This window comes from Chamaea fasciata, unplaced genomic scaffold (genome assembly GCF_029207755.1).
Source record: "Chamaea fasciata isolate MVZ Bird 193981 ecotype frontalis unplaced genomic scaffold, bChaFas1.0.hap1 SCAF_17, whole genome shotgun sequence".
In the NCBI taxonomy this organism is placed as follows: Eukaryota; Metazoa; Chordata; class Aves; order Passeriformes; family Sylviidae; genus Chamaea; species Chamaea fasciata.
Window position 1 is genome coordinate 8,872,326 of NW_027094102.1, and position 21,802 is coordinate 8,894,127.

The following is a 21,802-nucleotide window of genomic DNA, read 5'->3' on the forward strand; positions in this document are numbered from 1 at the left end:
GAGGGGAAGCTGTGAAGCAGAGGGCAGGGTGGTGCTGCATGAGGGTGCCAGCTCTTCAAAGCTCAGTTTTCCCTCGTTTTTGCAGCCCAAAAGCAGAGCCAAGCCGGAGCCTGTCCATGTGGGTGACCCTGAGGCCAGGTCAGGGACTTGGGAAGACCTGGGCTGGGGAGAGAGGTTGTTATTGAGGGCTGTTGCCTACGGGGGGGACAGAACAGGGAGGAGCCAGGGCAGAGCACAGCCCTTCCCAGCCTCATCACCTTCCTGCACACCCTGAGGAGCAGAACATCACAACAACCAAATAATTCATTTTCATCTCCCAGTCCCTAGAAAACTGCTCCTTGCACTGTATTTATGCAGCTGGGTACCAGTTTGGCCCTGTTCCCTCCCAGTGCTCCTGGGTGAAGCATGCCTCAGTTTCCCCACTTGAACCAGCTCTTCCAAACCTTCCTGTTTCAATCCTCACCAGCCCCAGTGGTCCACACTGAGAGCCCTCACACAGCCCTGAGACACAGGCTGGCTCCTTGTGCCTGCACAGCTCTCACCTCCATCCTCACCAGATCCTGCCCCCAAAACACCCCTAACTGGACTGGCTTTATCCCCTGGCGCTGGCAATAGTTCCAAGGGTGGGAAAACATCTCCAGGCTCCCAGATTGCTGGAGATGGGGCATGACAAAGCCAAGTGCCATAAAGCACAAGTCCAGATGTCCAGGTCACTGTATTAAGCTTGCCTACACACCTGTGCCTGCAAATCTCTGGGAGATGCTCATAGGGCTTGGAGAGCAGCAGCAGCTCCAGAAGCCCCAATGCTCTCTGAGTCTCCTGGCCCAATCGGAATTGTGACACATCTTGCTAATTCTGGAAGTGACCCCCAGCTGTGCCTACTTCGTCCAGGCTGGGCAGGCACCTCGGGCTCTGGTACACACCAAAGGCTCCTGGGCTCTGCCCTTGTATGGGCTACATAACATCCAATAGGCAGAAACTAATTTGTGCTCTCCAAAAATAATTGAATACCTTTAAAGAGCCATTGCTCCTTCCTTTTGTGAAGGTTGCAAGGCAGGCACGACACCTTCCAGGCATTTTAAAGCCAGTGCCCATCACTGTGGCTATTTATTTACACATCTGCCATATCTAAAGCAGTCGGAAGAAAAAAAAAAAAAAAGAAAATCTCTGCTGAAAAATGTTCTTAAGGAGCCGCAGGGGTTGGAGGTGGCCCGGATTGCCGATCTGGCAGGCAGCAGGCAGGCAGGAGCCTCGGCTGCTGACTCCTCTCTTGAAGCGATGCCTGCACGTTTCCGTGGGAGCCCCGCCACGAGCGGGGACGGGCTGCGAGCCCACCCCCAGCCCCGGCGCCGCCGCCGCCAGCCGGTGCCGTGACCCCGCGCTGCCCACCCCGGCCCGGAGCTGGAGCTGCCCCGGGAGTGATGGGCTGGCAGGAGCCCATGTGATGCTGGGCTAGCGCCGCTCGCTCCCCGTCCCTCTCCCGCTCGCTCGCTCGCTGTCATGGCGACTCCCAATAATGTTACTCCCACCAACTGCAGCTGGTGGCCCATCTCGGCGCTGGAGAACAACGCGGGGAAATCCACGGAAGGGGAGGAAAATCACGACCCGACAGACCCCGCTCTCAAATCCCAGGACAGATTGGTTTTGTACCACTGGACCCAGTCTTTCAGCTCACAAAAGGTAAAGGAAACAATCGCTCGGCCGGACTCCCGGGCGAGAATCACCTCCAGTTCCCAGGGCATCCCTTTGCCTCGGGAGGATGGATGCACTCGGGGGACAGCGAGGGGCTCAGCCCCGGGGCTGGCCGGGGCAGCAACGAGCGGCCAGGCAGATCTTTGTACCTTTGAACAGCCTCTGCCTGGGGAGGGGATGGGGACAGGCACGGGGATGAGGATGGGGGGGCTCAGCCAAAGCTTGCCGTTGCTTTGGGATCACGGCTTGCACCGGGAGCCGCCTCGGCTTTTGTGCTCGCTGCCAGCCTCACACTGGCGTGGCCGGGAGCGCAGACAAAGGCAGAGCCGGGCCCCGGGACCACCCTGCCGCTCGAGAGGAGAGGCAGCCCCGAACCAGGCTGGTGCCCAGCAGAGGATCCCGGACCCCGGCACGCAGCGATGATTCACCCCTCACACTGCAGCAGTGCCCTGGAAATTCTATTGCCGGGCTGCCCCAGCAAGAAATCCCGTTTTCCAGACAATAGTAAATGCAATGCTCATTTCGCAGCACGGCAGCTGTGTAGCAATTCCGACCTTCTCCCCCGGCCTCAAACCCCCCACCATTCCTAAGCCATTAATACCATATGGAGAATGGGCTGCTCGGAGGGGTGGGTGGCGGAACACCAAGTTCCCCGGTGCCAGGGCCTCCCCGAGCTCCGGAGCCCAGCGGGAAGGCCGGGGCAGAGGTGCCCGTTCCTGCGTGCAGACACAAAGGAGGGAGGATGCCCAATGCAGCAGGGTGGCTGCACATGGTCGGCCCCGCCGCCGTCGGCAGCACGGGACTGACGGGCTCGGGATCCGCACTGGAGGGGGATGCTCGTGCCCGGCTCCCCGCGGAATTCCCCAGGAATGTTTTGTCACCCCGCTCTGGGATCCCCCTTTGGGGTGCTAGCAGGGGCTCCCCTTGCCCTCAGGCACTGGGGTACCCTGGGCTGCCTCCTGCCAGGCCTTCAGCTCCTGACAGCAGAAGAGGAAAGCACAGGGAGCTTTGGGGCTGGGTACCCCAGGTGGTACTGGCTGAGGTTTATTTATCAGCTGGGAGGAAAAGGCCAGGAGCGAGTCGTAGTTGAGGAACCCAGGCTTTCTCTTATTTGACTTTAAAAGAAAAAATTAATTTGCCACTCCTGTGAATAATTAATGACTAATTCCCCGGGAACTCTGAAGTACTCACAGAAATGCTTATATATGTTAAATTGTATTTTTAGCTGCTGCTAGTTGGATGAAAACAAGTACTTTTCCCTCATTCAGTGGTTCTGTAAATCATGGCTTTCTCACATCCCCCGTGGGCTTTTTTTTTTTTTTTTCGTGTTTGACATACTTAGTTCATAATAGTCAGGTTTTATAACCCAGAAGCCTAAAATGCCATCCCTGAGTGCATGTTCAACACCGTCTCATGCACAGAGCAGAGCAGCAGGATCAGCCCTGAGGGCTGGCGATTGGGGTGGGGATGGTGATGATGTCCCACCTCTAGCCTCACTCCTGCCTCCTCCTGCCCCTCTGCAAGGTTGGGCTCTCGTTTTCCACCCCTGAGATGTGTGGGTGCCACCCCCGCGGTGCTGGAGGAGGGCAGTGGCAGGGGAAGGGGGAGGCAGCAGGTTTGACACAAGAGGTGTGAAGATGCTGGGTGATGCTCTCAAACTAATGTCAGCATGGAGGAGGAGGAGGAATGCTGTGCAGGGTCACAGGGGCTGCCTGGAACTTCCCATGGAACAGAGCCTTCACCTGCTCTAAACATGCTGGCAAAGCCAGAGTCCACTCCTGAGAGTGGGACAAACCTGAGTCAGCGGCCAGGTCTCCTTCAGCCAGACAGCAGAACTCACTGGGTGCACGTGCAGGGCATAACATTGCTGCAGCCTCTGCTTCCTCCTCCTTTTCTTCCTCAGGTATGTGCTGGGCTGTGCTGGGATCCACAGCAGCATCACTCATTCTCCCCCAGCTGGGGAGCTCCTGCCTCCCTCCACCCACTGCTGAGGGATTGGCTCTCAGCCCTGCAGCTCCTCTGCCTGTCACACAGGCCACCAGGACCAGAGAGGATGGTCTGTGATTCTGAGAAGACAGGATGGGTTATCCCCTCTTCGCCAGGAAAACAAATTCTTTCGTGGCCGCCTGGATTTTGCAGTTGTCCCATGGCAACAGCTGCTTGACTTCTTGCAGGGCAAGCACGTGATGCTGGCGGGTCGCTCTGTTTAATTTTTAGGGAAGGGTCTGCAGATGTAATGGGGTCGGGGGCACTGGAGACCAGCTCGGTGCGTGGGGCTGAGCCCTCTCTCCCTATCTTCTTGCCCCAGGTGCGGTTGGTGATCGCAGAGAAGGGGCTGCCCTGCGAGGAGCGGGACGTCAGCATGCCCCTGATGGAGCACAAGGAGCCCTGGTTCATGCGGCTCAACCTGGGCGAGGAGGTGCCCGTCATCATCCACAGGGACAACATCATCAGCGACTACAACCAGATCATCGACTACATGGAGAAGAACTTCACAGGAGGTAATGCAAGGCTGGGTTGTGCCTCAGAGGAAATTCGTGTCTGGTCCAGATTCTGTTTGCTAAACAAATCCACTTTTTCCTTTAAAGTTTCATCTTCACCCCAGAAGATCAGCACGCCACCAGTCCACCCCAGACTCCTATGTTTACCCACGAAATTGAAGAATTTCCAGCAGAAATCCCCTGCTGGAGGGCTCTGAGGGGTGTGGTAGCTGAGTTCCCCTTTTACTGTCCTGGAAGTCATGCTTCCAAACCAGACAATTTCTCAGACCCCATGGTGCATGGTGGCATTTCACCAGAGTCCTCACTGGGGCACAGCCCATGGGAACACTTCTGCCTTGAGGTACATTTGTGCTTTGGCCCTGGGTAATTGTGCAAAGGGGCCATAAGGGATAATGTGGGTTTAAGCCATGTGCTGCTACCCCTCTCCCCGCTTCCTCAAGGATTCCTGGGCCATGGGCAGGGGACCCTGCTGTCCCTGCTGCTGCTGTGCCTCAGAGAAAACAGCCTCTTTAAAGTCAAAAACAGCCAGCGGTGCTGAGGACCATGGGAAGATGATGTGACACAAACCCAGAGGAAGGGACAGCCAGGAGAGGGAAGCTCAAATTCCCCCTGGAGCAGGGCTGCAGGCAGTGGCCTGCTGAGCCTGGCACACCGGGATGCTGAGACGGAGCTCAAAGTCAGCTTTGCTCTGCAGCTGCTGTGAGCAGCCTCTCCCTGGCATTTCACACCCCTTCACCCTCATTCCCCCAGTCCTGGGGGCTGCTGGGCTGGGACACCCACTGGGCAGGCTTCAAAGCTGAGCAGGGATTTAGCATCACCATGTTTGCCCCAGCATCCATCCCCTTGCAACAGAGACATCAAAAACATCTCAAAATAGCTCCCGAAGCAAGGGCGCCTTGCCAGCTCAGCTGCTGTCCTCTCCCGGCCCCGCCACCGTGCTGCTGCTCCGTGGAGGCACACAGCTCTCTCACCAGTGGGGCACCAGGGATGGGAACATCAGGAGAACCCCACACCAGCAGTAGGTCCTAGGGAATGGCAGCTGCTTTCCTGCCTGGCAGCAGCCCCAGCACCAAGGGACATCAGGGAGTGTCAGTCCCTGCACCACTTCACCTGGTCTCTGTGAAGGGCAGGTGGTCTGACATATGTGACAACAGGCTGACCCCAGCAGGAGGGGGACACAGAGCTGTCCGAGCGCTGGGAAACTCCTGTCGTTGAGATTTTCCAGCCAGGTGCAGTTTCTTACCTTTTTGCTGAGAAATGGAGAGGGGAAGCTCTGGGAAAGAGGGCCCAGAGCATCACTCCCTGCTCCATGCTCTGCTCCATGCTATCACCCAGCAGTGCAGCTGCCAAAAGCATTACCAGGATGTGACAGTGCTGAAATGGGGGGGAATCAGCCACCTTCCAGAAATGTGTAGAGTTTGAAAAGGCCTTGACAAGGTATTTTTAGTGAGCTGTGTTTTCCCCTGGGCTTTATCAGGCGCTTACACACACTGGCGGCCAGCTATCAGTAGAGGGTGGTGTGTGGTCAAATGTTTTCCTTCCCCCAAAATAGCAATGAGTAGTGCCAATAAGCCACATTTGAGGGTGCTTCCACTAGGACACTACCCAGCAGTGCCCAGAAACCACTGATGAGTTGACAAGGGCAGTATTTCTTCTAGGCAATAGTATTCTCCAAGGTCTGCACCCCCTTGCACAGCCATGGAGTGCAGCAGCAGCCCCTATGTGCAGGTTGCTGTGGCATGTAAAGACAAGTTAAGCCATCCCAATGAAAAACCTCCCTGGAACGTGCTGAAGGTCGTGGGCTGGTGGCCAGCACACCACTATTTCATTGTGGTTGCTCCATCTTCCTGCGGGATGGGGCAATCCCTCTGGATGCTCAGCCTCAGCCCCAGCCTGTCGGGTGCTGGCCAGGAGCCCTGTGGAAGGAGCACACAAGTTATAGGTCAGTTATTGTATCATTCGTCTGGTCACTTTCCTTGGCTGGAAAATCCCCACTTGGAGAGCTGGAGCCCAGGCAGTGCAGGCAGCGAGCAGCCCATGGCAGGGAGGAGGCACCACCACCTCCCTTTGCTCAGGGGACAGTGACACTGATGCTTGTCAGTGAGAACAGCTCTGTGGAGCCTTCCAGTCAGGGAAAGTCTGGGTCAGAGCCACGAGGAGATTTCCAGTACAGGAGGTACCAAAATTTGCCAGGTTCTCATCCAGCCATGGGCACCAGCAGGCACGATAATGGCAAGGCATGATCCCGGCCAGGAGGGCATTGCCATGCCTGCAGCCCAGCTCCTGCCACCAGCAGCAGGGCTGGGCAGAGCACAGCTGTCACTTCAGGCCCTGAAACAAGGGGCTGCACTGGTCACATCGGTCCAAGTCCTTCTGCCAATGTGACCTAACTCCAGTGGATACACTGGCATGCAGAGAGCCCAGTGCTGCAGACAGGATGTGGGCAACAGAGTCGGAGTGCTGGTGGTAGGTTTACTCACTACCTGTGACCTGCTTTCTGCAGACACTATAAACATTTATGATGCCTTAAAAAACTGGGAGAGTTAAAACTGGGGGAGATGAGAGCAATGTTTTGCTTCTTCTGGTGTCGCCTGCCATGTATTTTGAGCTGAAAGCATAATAAAAGGCACGATGCAAACCACCATCCATGAAAAGAGGATAAAACCCAACAGGCACAGAGGAGCAGAGCCAGCCAGGTCAAGGGATGTTCCTGCAGCTGAGACACTGGCTGAGCATGGAGGGAAGATACAGTGGGCTCCTTTGGTAGTCTACTCTGATTGCCCATTTTTGGGATTTTCAGTGAAGCCCAAGATAATGATGAGGTACCTCACTGCCACTGGAGTAAAGAATATATAATTCAGGACATCCTAAACTCAAATTCCCATATTTTAGCTCTTTTCCGCAGACCGGGAAGTTTTTTTCTCCCATTCTAAGAGATGTGAAATTACAGTGTACAAACTCGGAGGCTGTGGAGACTCGGGGCTGGCTCCACTGACCCCAGGGAACATGAGCGCTGTGGGGCTGGCTAATGACATCCATACACTTCCCTGTGATCCTGCAGGTTTTGCCCATCTCGGGGCATGGGCTGGCTGCTCTCCTGGCCGGGACGGGCAGCAGGGAGGGACAGGGCACAGTTTGACAGATTTGAGTGAATGCCGCGCCTCACCCAGCAGGATTGCACACCGCTGTCCAGAGCGGGCTAATGAGGCTCTAACGAGTGCCTGAGCCCTCCCAGGTGATGCTAACACCTCTCCTCGCCCCGCAGAGAACGTGCCGCAGCTGATCCCCGAGCCGGGCAGCCTGCTGCACTCGCGGGTGCTGCAGTACCGGGAGCTGCTGGACTCGCTGCCCATGGACGCCTACACGCACGGCTGCATCCTGCACCCCGAGCTCACCACCGACTCCATGATCCCAAAGTACGCCACCACTGAGATCCGCAGTAAGTCGCCTTCCCAGCGGGGCTGCCCGCGGCTCCCCAGCTCCTTTAGGCTCCACAGCCCGGCCAGCCACCGTGCTCCTGCTCATCTCCTCTTCATACCAAAGCGGGCAGGGGCAGAGATGGCAAAATGGCAAAGCACAGCTGATCTGGGAATTGCAGGCGTCCTAGAGGGACTTCCTAGCTCAGGGGGTGTCCGGGCTCCCACGGGCCATGCAGGTTTCTTCTCAGCTCTTTCTGGGGAATTCGCCCCACTCCCTCCAGTAACTCTGAGGGCAAAGGCAGGAGAGTGCAGCCAGATTGAGTTGCAGGCAGTGGATGAATCGGCATAAGTCTGTGTACCTGACCTTCAAGTGCTCATGAAACATTGACGATGCTTAATATAACTCAATGGCAGGGATTGCTCCTGGAGAGAATTCCTCGCCAGAAAAGCGACCTTGCTGGGAGGGTATTGGAATGTCCCAGGTCTCTCCCTTCCTTTCGGCTGATCCCATAGAAAACACTGTTCCCACCCCCATCCCTTCGGGTGCCTGGGTCCCAGATGGTCCTGCTGAGGTGGGATGCACTTGTGCACAAAGAGAAATAGGCAGTTCCTGAGGTGTAGCTTGTGGTCTGCCCTGCCTCTGCTGACACCCGTCACAGACCAAGTGTCACCTCCACCCCCAGACCTTGGGCCGATGTAGGCCAGAGCCCATCCCTTCCCCACAGGGTGCTGCTGTGATGGCTTCAGCCCCCATGTGCCTCTCATCACCTCCCTAGCACTCTGCCAAGGTCTCTCAACACATCTCCTTGTCCAAACCTCGTCACTGGTGGCATTTTTCCCAAGCCATTGGAGGGGCATGAGCAGGTCCGTGGGCTGATGGTGTTCTTCCTCCCCCAGCACATCTTCTGCACTCAGGCAATGGCTCAACTGCCCTGCTGCAGTGGGTGCAGAGGGAAATCGATGTAGCTGTGTCCCAAGGTGAACTGAGGTTCCAGACTCTCCCAAGGGGAATGAAATCAGGATGATATCCAGGTTTCCATCTGAGTTGCAGTCCCAGGAGAGCTGCTTGGCAGCCTTAGCAAGCACAAACTCATGGCAGAAAACAGGGAATTTCAGCATTCTGTGGCAGTGCACAGCCTGCTGCTGGCTTCCACCCCAGCCAGCCCTGGCAGCTCCCGCACCAGCACACTGGCAGAGCCAAGGCCTCCCTTGTTGGAGGGAACAAGGAGGGGAAGACAGATGGTCCCTGGCAGGAAGACATTAGCCCACTTTGGGTAATTCATGCTATCCCTTAGGTGTTACTCTGCCTCTAGGATTCCTTTCTTCCTTTCATTCTGCTCCTTTAGCTCCCTTGCACAAAGCCCTTCCCATCCTCTCTATGCCCAAAGAGGCAGAAGGTGAGCATCCACACCATGGTGACGCTCCACGCCGTGGAATTGTGTCCCTGGACACCAAGCCAGGGTGGGACAGCTTCAGCCAGAAGGGAGCACTCCCCCTGTGCCCCTCCCTGCCCCACTACTCTGAACATACACCCAAGTGTGGGCGGCCAGCTCAGACATCCCAAAGGTTCAGCCTGCTGGGGATGGAGCAGTAGGAGCCAGATTACAGGCAAGCTCAGGGCTGTTCTTAAACAGTAAACAACAGACAGAACTTCCAGCAGCTCTAGTATGAATCCAACAAGGGAAACGAAGAGCTGGAACTCCCCCAGAAACTCCCAGGCTGGGCCTTACCACGGGGAGGAGGATTGGCCGTACCTTGGAGCCAGCACTGCCCCGTGTGAGTGGATGAGATGGCTGACAGAGCCACATGCCCTCAGATGTGCAAGCACAGCAGCAGCAAACCATGAAGTTGGCCCATTTTAGCTCTCTGGGGTGTTTTTCCTCGGTGCTACCGCAATATTTTGACTGCAGGATGAGGTGTTTTGCCATCAGATTCATCATCCCAGCCTCTCTGTCTGTCTCCCCCAGGACATTTAGCTAATGCCACCACGGATCTGATGAAGTTGGACCATGAAGAGGAGCCACAGCTATCTGAGCCTTACCTCTCCAAGCAGAAGAAGCTCATGGTGAGTGAGTCAAAGCCACACACATCCCTGGTGCTGGGGGAACATGGCCCACAGAGCTGCCATGGCCACCTGATGCTTTGTGTCCCTGCAACCATTTATTCCCCATTCTAACCCTGCTCTCCACCCAGGCCAAGATCCTGGAGCATGATAATGTGAACTACTTGAAGAAGATCCTTGGAGAACTTGGAATGGTGCTAGACCAGATTGAGGCTGAGCTGGAGAAAAGGAAATTGGAGTACCAAGGTAGGCACTGGGCTGTGTTTATGGAGTGTTTTTCCACATGAGGCTGAAGTACAACACCAGAAACAGTCAAAGCTTTGTACTTGATGAACAACTCCCATGGAACAACCACTGGTGGGTCTGGGGTTCTCACTGGGCTCTCCTGGTTTTGGGTACACTGATGTTGTTGCAGCCATGGTCTTGCACCCCTTGATGCAGGGGATAGCAAGACCCCTGTCCTCATGGGTGCTCTTTGGGAGCCCCAAAGGTGATGGCATGTGCCCTCTACCCCAGCAAGGAGTTGACGTTGCCTGATGCTCTGTCTGGTTTAGGAAGGAGCAGGCTGGCCCCAGGCACCTGCACCACGAGGAGCACCGGCTGCTGAAAGTGCAGAGATGGGGACATGTGCCACAGCCAAACCCCCTCACATCACCAGGCTGTGGCACATCCCAGCGGAGCATGGGCAGGGAAACCCAGGAATCTGAGGGGCCCTGGCGGGGAGAGCCTTTATAGAACCTGCGTCACATGGCAGCAGGTGGGAGAGAGGGACACCAGCCATCCCTGACATCAAATGCACAGTGCTGGAAGCCTGCCAGGAGCAGCCCTGGCAGTCAGGGGTGCCTGGGCACAGCTGGGCAGTGCTTGTCCTGCCATCACCCCTGGATGACGCCGTCCTTCCTCCTCTCTTCCCCACTGCTGGCTGGGCTCAGAACTCAGCCCCGGGAGGGCTGCTTGTGCCAGCACCATGGTGACAGATGCAGAGCAGACCCCAGACACCGTTAATCAGGGGATGGTCCCACAGCTGCCCCTGCCCTCGGGGTCAGCCTCGGCCCTGGGGAGCCGGGCATCATTCTTGGGGCCACACTGGAGGGCTCTCAGAGGTGCCAAGGTCGGGCCCTGCAGGGCATTGGGCTGGGGATTTACCAAGAGCCCTGTTGTGTTCACAGTGGCATCCTGCCTTGCCCTAATTTCCTCAAACACCCTCATTAACCGGTGTGAGGGCTGGGACAGCAGAATTCAGCCTAATGAGGTGCCCTGGGAGGACATCCCAGGTGCCTGGAGCAGAGGGATCACTGCTGCTGCTGTTGCCAGCACCCAGGTGCTCCAGTGCCTTCAGTCCTTGCGTGCCGCTCCTGCCCTCTGCTCCACAATCCCAAACTCCCACAGCATGCCCATGGCCTGGTCAGGATCTCAGCAGTGGGCATGATCACCACTTTGGCAACTTCCCAGGAGCTGCAGTGCAGCAGCTCTACTCCCACGCAGCCCAGGCTGCCGGCGATGCAGGCGGGAGGAGGGTGGGAGGTGCCGCAGGAGCACCAGGAGACCCCTGCCACAGGCACCCCATCCAGCTGGGACAGGCTGGTCCGAGCTGGGGCTGCTGTGGATGCAAAAGGGAAGAGTTGCAAGGCCTTTGCTTGTGCTTCAGCCCCACTGGGTGCTGGGTCAGCCCACATCGGTGTCCAGACCCCAGCAGAGGTGCCAGCCCAGAGCCAGGAGGGGCAGGGGTGGATCACAGCTCTCTCCCAAAATCACCATCCTCACACCTGCTTTCTCCTTCACCTGAAGCAGTGCCTGGAGTGCGGCAGCTGCCTCAGTTCTGCTCCCCTCACCTCTGTGCAGGGGCACCCACAAGGTCCCCACCCCACCCAAGAAGCTCCGGCTGCAGCACCCCCACAAGCCATTAATCACTGAAAATATTTATTGACTAATTAGGTACAGGCAGTCTGTCCACTTGGGCACTGCCTCCAGCAGGATTAGGCAGGCTGCCAACCAGCTACAAATGAGGGTTGCTAATTACCCATAATTGCCCTGGCCTGGTCCTGCAGGCAGCCCTGCAGCAGCACCTGAGCCTCTCTTCTCCTTCCTGATATAATAGCCATAGGACAATGAAGAGTCCCAGAATTAGAAATCTGGAGCAAAGCTGACTGAGGGGGGGATTTTTGTGTCCCTTCTAATGTTCTTTACCTGCACCTTCTCTCATCTCCCTCAGCTCCAGCCCAGCCCAGCTCCTCGGTATTGAAAGGGCACAGGAGGAGTGCTTAACAATATCCTGGCCTGAAACTGCTTTTTCCAGCCTAACAACAGCTTGGTTTATTTTTGGATGTCTCCCTAATGGGGTTATTTCCAGGATCACCCATTATCAGGGGCTGTCAACCCTTCAGTGTCTTTCTTCATGTTCTGCACTCACATTGAGCTCTGTCTCCCCAAAAAGCCTGGCTCTTGGCACAGGCAGGGTCCCTGGTACAGGAGAGAGAACAAAGGCAGAACCTCCCCAGCAGCACACAAGAGAGAGCAGCCAGGCCATCCAGCAAGTGGTTTTGATTCCTGAGGATTTCTCACATCCCTAAAATAGGCCAAGTTGACGTGGCACTCCTGAAACAGCTCCTGGTGCAGCCAAGGGCAGACACTGCTGCTCTGCCCGAGCACTGACACAGCTGAAGGGGTCACTACACAGCATCTTCCTTCAAGAGGGGCAAAGGGCTCTTTTCCAGGAACCTCCTGGGTACAGGAGGATATCATCTCCTGCTGCTCTTGCCTTGGGGGAGAGGCAGCAGAGCCACTTTGCAGCCAGTAATTTGTATGTTCACACAGACTATCAATGATCATCTCATATTCCCAGCTTTTGGCACCCCCATGCCCTCCATCATATAACCTCGTAAATGGGCTCTGAGCTCCTGGCCCATCAAAGAGCTGGGAAAAACCACCCCAGATCTAACACAAATGCTCCTGCCCAGGTGGACCTTTTGAGCGATATTTTAGGTGCCCACCCAAGGAATTCTTACCTTTGCTCTGTCTCTTCTCTCTCCAGGGCAGAAGTGTGAACTTTGGCTCTGCGGATGCGTCTTTACTTTGGCCGATGTCTTGTTAGGCGCCACCCTGCACCGCCTCAAGTTTCTGGGACTCTCTAAGAAATACTGGGAAGATGGCAGCAGACCTAACCTACAGTCCTTCTTTGACAGGATACAGAAACGCTTCGCCTTCAGGAAAGTTTTGGGAGACATACACACCACGCTCCTCTCTGCAGTGGTACCCAACGCCTTCCGGCTGGTCAAGCGGAAACCTCCTTCCTTCCTTGGAGCCTCCTTCCTGATGGGATCTCTGGGGGGAATGGGATATTTTGCTTATTGGTACTTAAAGAAAAAATACATCTAGTGCTGACTGCTTGGTGTTTAGTTTGGTGTCTCTGTGCTGTGTGAAGTTATGATGAAGCCTCAGTAACTGTAATGAAATTTGAAGCAAGGTAATGAATAATTATATTGTTTAATGTAACATTCCATAGTCTAGAAGTAGAAACCTATACTGCAAGGAAATAAGACAACAACAACAACAACAAAAAAGCGTCAACTTGTAAATGCCTTTTTTAGATTTAAGTATTCAACTCCAGCAAGAGGCTCAAGGGTTCACGGGCTCAGCCGTGCCCACCGGGAAGTGGCACTGCCTCCAGCACCAGCCAGCTCCAGTGGGACAGACAGGAATCCCAGGAGGCTTCCCGACACCCAAGTTGACTAATGGGACTTGGATACTTGGTCCTGTGCGTTTTTGTCTCCAAATTGTTCACTGGCCACATTTCACACATGCAGGTAGTGGGGACTTTCTTCTTCTAGAAAGTTGTGTTGTCGTGCTCGGAGGCTTTCCTGTGAGCAGGGTGCAGTAGCTGGTCACAGTCAAGGTGGATTTCTGTTCTTCAAGTATCCATTTTAAAAATTATTTTCATTAAAAGGAATATTTTTTATTGAGCTGCTCTTAGAATGTATCCACTTTCTACGTCTGGTTTTGGTGGGCCTTTTTTTAAAGAATTTAATGTCTGTCTTTAACTGCCGCACTTTTTTCTTGAGATAAATCATTTTGACTTTCATCCTGAATTCTGGCACATGGAGGAGATTATTGTTTTAAGCCTTTTGGCTCTGTCTCTTGAGTTTTCTTTCATGGATTTGCAAAGCATCTTTCACCAACTGAGCATATTTGGACTCTGAAAAAGTACAACCATTTTCAGAACTTTTCAGCACTTTCCTGAAGGCGCTTTGGCTTTCTTCCATCGGGGGCTCTTTTCTGTCATTTCCTCGCTGTGTGTTTTCTTAGGGACACTTTGCACAGAATCACATTGATGACTTTCTTGTGCCTTTTGCATGCTGGAAAGAATAACAGGCCACACTGCTACTCATGCTTTGGAAACTGAGATCCTCAATAAACCATATGGGAGGAGTAATGGCTTCGCATCTCTAAATGTGTTCCACATCCTTCTGGTCCTAGGGCAAGGCATGCCCGAGGGCAGTGGGATGTTGCAGGTGGTTTGTGCTTTGGCTCATGTACTGCACTGGTATAAAACTTGCATGGAAATGATATGTATTCTTCTTTCAATCACTAATTTCTGTCAATGCTCAGCCTGCTGGCTTTCCAGGCACTCCAGTGATCCCTGGGAGCCATGCTGCATCTCGGGGCTTGGGAACATATGCCAAGTGTGGCTGAAATAACAGGAATTGCATTTGCCTCCGATTCAAAAGTTATCTTTATGGATTTGAAAGCAGCAAGCTTCCCCAGGAGCTTTTGATGCAACCTGGCAGCCACAGAATTGGGAAGGTTTAGCAGGAATTCCAAGGGATGAGCACACAGGGAGTGAAAAATGCACACATTTATATGGTGTTTGACATAAGCCTAGTCTGACAGGCTTCTGGAATACAACAGGCTGTGTAGCTGCAGAGGCTCTGTGTCATTTGTGTTACTTCCCCCATGGTTCAGGCTGCACTTAAAATTGGTGTGTGAGAACCTAAATCCACCACCTGCATGTGCACACCTGGCTCCTGCAGCTGAGGCTGCTGAGTGAAACCTTGCAGACACACGTTCTCCCAAATACATTCAGCATTTGCTTCGTGGAATCCGTAACTTCAGAAGGAAAAAATAACCTATTTCCTTCTTTTTGAAGAGGGAGGCAGGAGGGTGCCCTGAGCTCCTCCCTTTTGCTGAATCTGAAACGTATAAGAAAATGAACTATGGCTCATCCTCTCTTTGGTCAATTAGCTGGTGATAAACTCCCCTGAAAGATTTAAAAAGATACACCAACATGAATCCCTTACCTGGATTTCACCTTTTTCCCTTTGTTTGTGGTCCTACACACACATTTCCCGGTGATCTCCAAAAGCTGATGAAATACACACAGCAGGTGTAGAAAGGAATGTTAATGGGTTACAAGGCCAGGAAACCCAGAGGGAAGGAGAGCAAATACTTCCTCCATTCCTAGGATTTCAGTCCAAGAATAAGGCAGAAGGAAGCTGCTTAGCAAGACTGCTGCTGGTTACTTTGCTCCTTAATTTCATTTATTTTTGTATTTTAAACCACAGAATAAATTTAAGCATGGAGAAAATCATACCTCTAAACCCTGGAGAAAATAGGAATGTGTTTTGTTTGGGGCACACTGTTGAAATGCAGCTGTTACAAGGAACCCAGGTGGATCCAGCAGCTGGAACAAGGCATGGACAGGAGCTGTCACCAGTGTTGCACTGTGGGCTGCTGGGAAGCCACTGATGCTGTAGTGGCAGATTTTGTACAGATTCTCAGCTAGAAATAGTCAATAATAAGCCTTTGTTCTGGACCAAATTAAAAAAATAAAATAAAATAAGTGCCACTCCCTGTCACTAAGACTTGTTTTCCGGCCCTGGTAATGAAAAAGTACCAGGACTTTGCTCCAGGGAAAAGCAATCGGCAAGAGTGATAAAAGACAATTACTGTGGCAGGCAGAGGCTGGACTGATGTGTGAGATCCCTGAGAACGAATGTCAGAGCCCCGATCAATCCAGATTAGCCTGTTGCTATAAGCAGCCCTGTGGTGATTACAGGCTGTCATCATAAAAAGTTGTTCTTGCTCCAATTTATCTCAGCCACATCAGACCTTTTCTGCTCCAGTTCCACTGCAAAGGGGAGTCCACTGCACGACCTGGCCATGAGCCAGGCACTGGCCTATTTGCTGCCCAGGGCATGTTCTGTACACAGAAACGTGAAAATTACGGCAAAAATCTGGTTTCTCACTCCGGGACTTTATGCTTTGCTCTCAGTAAGGTGTGGGGTAACAGCAACGCCCAAGGGGAAAGGCTGGAAGGTGAGGCACCTCAGAGGTGCTATTTCATATTTTAGACAAGAGGGAATGGCTTCTGCTGCATCCTGCACCCAACACTCCTGTGTGCCTGACCCAACCTCAGCCAGGGTCCTCCTTCACTCTAGATGTACTTATTTACCCTAGCAAATTTTTATCCTTTGAAATCCCTGTGTTTTAGAGACAAATGTGCTTTGAGGCACCTCAGTGCTTTAAAATCTGTATCTGTGCTGAGGTGTGGAACTGCTAATTATCAGAGGGAGGAAGATCTGGGGCTTTATGTCAAGTCCAAGCATCCCTGAAGTGCAGCTTCATGACACAGAGTCTCTCCCTCCTGCCTCCCATGCCTCCTCTTTAATAGTGGTCACATTTGCAGAGCTTCAGCTTCTGAAATCTTTTTACTCCTACAGGATTTGCTCAAAAGATTCAATTATGAAAATTGAAAATGTACATGTCAGCCTTACTTCTGGCTGGCAGCATTCTCCTTTGCTTGGCAAGGGATGGAGAAGACTTCTCCATGCAGACTAAAGGATTTCAACACCAAGCTGGCCAGAGGACAAGGGAACACACCACAGAGCCTCTCACAACTTGCCAAAGAAATTGAGATCAAGACCTGCCTAAGAATATCTGGTGACCATTTGGTGGCCCTGTCAGAAATTATTTGCCAAGTGTTCCTCTGTTTTTGAATGAAAAAACCTATCCTTACCACCCGACTGCAATTTCAGAATCCAGGCTACAGAGGGAAGAGGGATGGTGTAAGGGCTGCTCCTTCCTTCCTTTCTGCTGTGAAAGTAAATGAAGGATTTCCCCACGTAACACCGAACAGAAAACATTAAAGCCTGTGAAAATATTTAACATCAGGTTGTGTTTGGTGGCATACACTGCCATCATTAGGAACAAAGCCAAAACCACCCAGAGTGGATCTACAATGCAGGCAATGACAGCAAGTAAAATCCCTCAGATTGCTGAAAGATATATGGGATTAAAATGATGTGGCATGAAATGAATATAGTATTTTGAGATGGCTAGGGATAATATAAAATATGATAATATGAGATTAAAAACTAAAAACCCAAAGAAACAGGAAATCATGAACAACTTAAGAGCTAACTATTGTAACCCCCAACTTGCAATTACCTGTGGCATAGCTGAGGATAAAAGGGCAATTTCTATTCACAGCAAAGCTGCCCTTGCTACACAAGTGTGTAGAAAAGCTCCTTCTGCCATGGTGGATCAGAACAAAGTCCACAGTTCAGCAGCAGTGCCCAGGGAAAAGTTCAACCCCACAGGTGTGAATGAGAGTGAAAACATCTCTGTAGGTAGAGAACAGGAACAGATTTTGTACACCTGAAAGATTTCCCAAAGCATGGCCTCAGTGGCCAAATTGCAGATGTTTCAGACCCAGCCATTTCTACTGAATCTAAAGTTAGAAGCAGTAATAAAAACACACAGGAACTTGGGTTCTCTGATAAAGCACATTCATGACAAATACACTTCCTGGTTTTCCCCTGGTGCTGATCCCCAAATGTGCCCAAAGGACATTTCACTATCATTGTTTCATTCTCCTTTTAACTCACTTTCCTCTGGAGGATTAAACAGAGAGAAAACAGCGTGCACTGAGCAGCTCTCAATGGAAGAAGGAAGAGCAGCTTTGCCATAAATAATGAGGATGAAGAATTGCTCTGTCAGAACACAGGTGTCCATCACTGCAGCAGTGCTTGTGTGCTGCTGGCCAGGCTCTACCTGCAGAGAGGGGATTATTTCCATTTCCATGTCACTTTGGTGCTGAAGAGCTTCAATAAGCAAAATGTCAACTTCCACCCACTTCTTAGGAGCTTATAGTATTCTTTTCATTTTTTGTTCCCTCTGCACAATGATCTATTTTCCGCTCCCTTTTTTCTTTACCCCTCTGTGCTGTCCTACCCCTTTGGTCTCTCCTGGACTCCCTGGTGTCACTCTGCTGTCACAGACAGCAGGCAATGCGTGACCATCTCCCAGAGACATTCCTGTTGTCAGGAGTCCCTGGGTTGAAGGGTTCTGCATCAGTGAACACATCACCTCCCATTCCCCCTGTCTGAGGAAGAACTGCTGAGAAAAGGAGATGGAATCTTGCTAAAAACCTCTTAACAAACAGCACAGATCAATGACTTCTAAAAGATTCCTTTAAAAATAACACCATCCATCTCCCTACTTGCATTGCCTCTCTTCTCAGCCCTTTCCTACCAGCACCTCATCTCTCCTGTGACCTAAATCCTTTTCAGCTCCAGGAGAGTTATCCAAATAAAGCTACTTTGCAATCAGAACAGTGTAACCAGGTTTGAGGGTGCTGTGTAATGCTGCAGGCAGTTCTTGACACAGAACCAAGTATCCTGCATAGTTAAGTGCTGTTTCGCACATGCTCTTTACATCACAAGGTCATGTCACTCCACCACCAGCCTCCTGAACACTCTTCTATTTTTGCTTACCAGAAGCAATTCCTTTCCATTCCGTGCCCTTGGATCCAAGCACTACACAACAGCAATAGGTGACTTTTTTTTTTTTTTGGTGACAAGAAAAAAACCCCCCAAAATCTCTGAAAACAACAAAGAAAAATCCCCAATAAACAAAATAAACTAAAAAACTACTGGCACAATTTTTTCTCCTAACTTCCAAACTGTGACAACCAAGAGAAATAATGCATATATTCTTAAAAACCTCAAACCTCTATCACTCCCATTCTTCTAAAAACTGAATCAGGTCAGGCAGGCTATGACAAAGCTGAAGCAACCGAGCTGTGGTCCAGAGTGATGCTGTACCAAGCCCACGGCAGATCCCTGCTGGCTCCCATCACCTGCAAAACCTGCAGAGGGCAGGCCCAGGGTGCCATTCCCAACAGCACAATCCTGCTAGGTGTGGGAACAACAATTCACACATTTGGGTAAGGCCAGCAGCTCTCTGTGGGCTGAGCATCATCCTTATTTTCCACTCCTTTTGCACGGCTTTCTCCAGCACAGTGGGCTGTTCTGAGGCACAGCCTGTTTCGCTGAATTTGCCTCGGTGATGAGTCACGACGTTAAGCCTGTCACAGACACGGTCACACCACGTGTGACCTCCCAGCAGCTCAGTCCCATGAGATGGGAAGGCTCTGCAGGCAGGGCAGGATCCAGGGAAGGTTTTCAGAAGAGCTGACATTTACACTGAGGATGTGCCTGGTTCCTGCTCTGGCATCAACCATGACTGAGGGAATACACAGCGCAGACCGGCAAAATTAGCACGGACTGGACATGGGAAAAGACTTCGGAGATGTGAGGAGAAAAAAAGTAATGGTTTGCAATTATTCTTGTTGCACATTTTCCTTTCTTCAGCCTTCACCACTGGGGAGTTCCTCAGTACTGCCACAGATCTCCTGCCACTGCACACATTGTCAGGAAGAGCACAACAGGGAAAGGGCATTTTTCCAAGTGCATTTTTCCCTTGATATCCAACCCTCCTGAAAGGCTGGCAAAAGCTCTTCCCCTACTGCTTATTTTCTGGGCCATCTTTTACTCCCAAAGCTTTACAAAGGAGTTATTTGGCTTGTTACAAGCACATGGCATTGTCTTTTGTTTTGTGATGGACAGGGGGTAGTTTAAAAATAAATAACCATTCAGACTAAATATTACAATTACAGAATTGCCTGAGATTTCACAGACTGCGCTCGACCTTGATAGCCATTTCCGTGTCTGCTTTTTCAGCTTTTAAAGTTTATGCTCTCATTCCGTACTTCATTTAAGCATTAGGCACTCTTCCCATATCCAAATTATTTCCTGCTAAGCACTGCGTGAAAGTACCCTCCACTGAAGTGAGCACTCGGTCCCCAAGAAGACAAAGGTAACTCTCCATCGAGCTCTGCTGTCCCATCACCTTTTTCCTTCTGTGAGCTCAAGCTCATCAGGTGCAGTTCTGCTTCAATGAATAAACCTTGTGCTTTTCTCCAGGTTTTCCACCAGTACAGTGACAGGACAGCTCTGTTTAACAACAGTTAAATATCAGTTCAGAGTCATAACAGCCTTTTTGTGTCTGTTAATTACTTTCATCTTAAGCTTTGCAAAATGCCGCAAAGAAGGGAAGGCAAAATACTGAGAGAGAGCACACATCCAGCAGAGGTGAAGAGCATTTATTACTAATCGGTGCTCCAGGAGGAGAGATGAAGCTATGAAAAGAAATAATCCCAGGAAACAGGTTTCTGAGCAAAAGGAGATAACACAAGGTGATCAAAGAGCTGGAAAAGGCCAATTGCAGAGAAGCTGCTTGCAGAGAAGCTGCAGGGAGCTACTGTAAGTGTCCTGGTTTGAGGGACATTAAGCTAGAGTGGAAAAATCAGATACTATTTCATGAAGTGACCACAGATGTATGTTCACAACTAAAGACTGATTTCCCAAAATATTTAACACATCACAGCAGTTTCTTCCATTAAAGTGCACCCCAGGGCATAACTGGGTGTTTCTCATTTTGTCACCAATTGCCACAGACCAAAACAGAAAACAGGATTCCTTTTTTGCAGCCACCCACAACCCAAGTTTCAGCACACACAAATAAATTGAGAAGCCAGGAATATCATTTAGCACCAGTGAAGCATTCAGGGATCACGTTTGCTTTGAACAAACGTGGAGGAAGAATCAAACCCTGGGTCCAGACATGTTTAAAGTCTGAACTGCTCACTCGGCTCTTATGAAAGACCTCAACTTTCCTGTTTGCCTGATTTTGCCTGCAGTGACGCCAACATTTGGAAGAGACCCAGGTAAGTGAAGAGTGCAATGAATCCTAAGGCAGTTTCTCTTCCCACTGTGCTCACCTGTTCCCAGCAGAGGAAAATGTTTAGGGCACCAAGAACTGCCTTGGCCACAGCAGTCAGGCCAAATGCTTCTTCTGTGAAAGAACTGTGAAACAGGGCCCACAAAACAGGCCAAACACAGGCAATGAAAGATTAGCAGACAGATATTGAAGTATGTAGGATGTTGGAGAAAAAAATTCCCTAGGTAATTCTACAGACAGAAAGACATCTCTGTGAGAACAGGAATACTTTAATGCAGAAAAAGCAAAAGAAAACGCACCCCAACACTAGAAACAAACCAGTAATACCTGTTGACAGCTGATTTGTGCTTTTGGCACAGGATACCAAATCCAGCTGCTCCCAGCACTGTTTCTCTTTGGCTGCAAATCTGTTCTGGAGAGGCTGCAATTTTTATTTTAAGGATAAAATTTGAGAGAGAAAGGGAAGTCAGATAAATGTGATGGCAAATATGCGAACAAGAAACCTGCAGCTGTAAGTTTCCAGATGAAGTAGGAGGAAGCAGATTCCTACTCCAGAGTAGAATCAAAAAGCACAAATAAAGGTCTGGAGGACAAGGGAACCTTCTGAACCAAGAGCTGGCCCATGGTGCCTGGGCACTGAGAAAGACCCAAGATTTCCAAACTCCCAAGCAGAATTACACCCACTGGAGTTTCCCCATACATTTCAATTGGAAACAATAAACAATAAACCAATTGTTTGCAACAATATTGTCTGCAATATTATTGCCTGCAACAATAAACCAATGTCCATGCCCACAAAATGAACTGCTTGGTGTAACAGGCACACATTGGGAAACCTGCTTTAGTCAGACACAGCTTTTGTTTGGTTTTGTTACTTTTTAAAACCCTGCACTCCTGAGAACCCACGCTCTTTTAACCCCTTCAAACAGTGCAGAACTTTCAGTGCCCAGTCTGATCACACATCTCAGTAGACACATGAATTCTGGTGGGCCGGGTCATCCAGATATCAGGAACAGATTCTCAAAGGCACAAACACTGATAAAGTTTTC

General features: G+C 51.3%; 1 protein-coding gene across 1 annotated transcript; it reads left to right on the forward strand.

Annotated features, from left to right (window-relative positions):
- The first annotated feature begins 957 nt into the window (after positions 1-957).
- GDAP1L1 (ganglioside induced differentiation associated protein 1 like 1) lies at positions 958-14,103 on the forward strand. Its single transcript, XM_066198679.1, has 6 exons — positions 958-1,680; positions 4,001-4,193; positions 7,459-7,632; positions 9,580-9,677; positions 9,806-9,920; positions 12,706-14,103. The coding sequence occupies exons 1-6, from the start codon at positions 1,501-1,503 to the stop codon at positions 13,047-13,049; spliced, it is 1,104 nt and encodes a 367-aa protein (XP_066054776.1). The 5' UTR covers positions 958-1,500; the 3' UTR covers positions 13,050-14,103.
- Positions 14,104-21,802: the final 7,699 nt, after the last annotated feature.

Coding starts and splice junctions, on each gene's coding strand:
- GDAP1L1 (XM_066198679.1), top strand. CDS start 1,501: ATGGCGACTCCCAATAATGTTACTCCCACCAACTGCAGCTGGTGGCCC. Junction 1,681..4,000: donor AGTCTTTCAGCTCACAAAAG/GTAAAGGAAACA, acceptor TTCTTGCCCCAG/GTGCGGTTGGTGATCGCAGA. Junction 4,194..7,458: donor GGAGAAGAACTTCACAGGAG/GTAATGCAAGGC, acceptor CTCGCCCCGCAG/AGAACGTGCCGCAGCTGATC.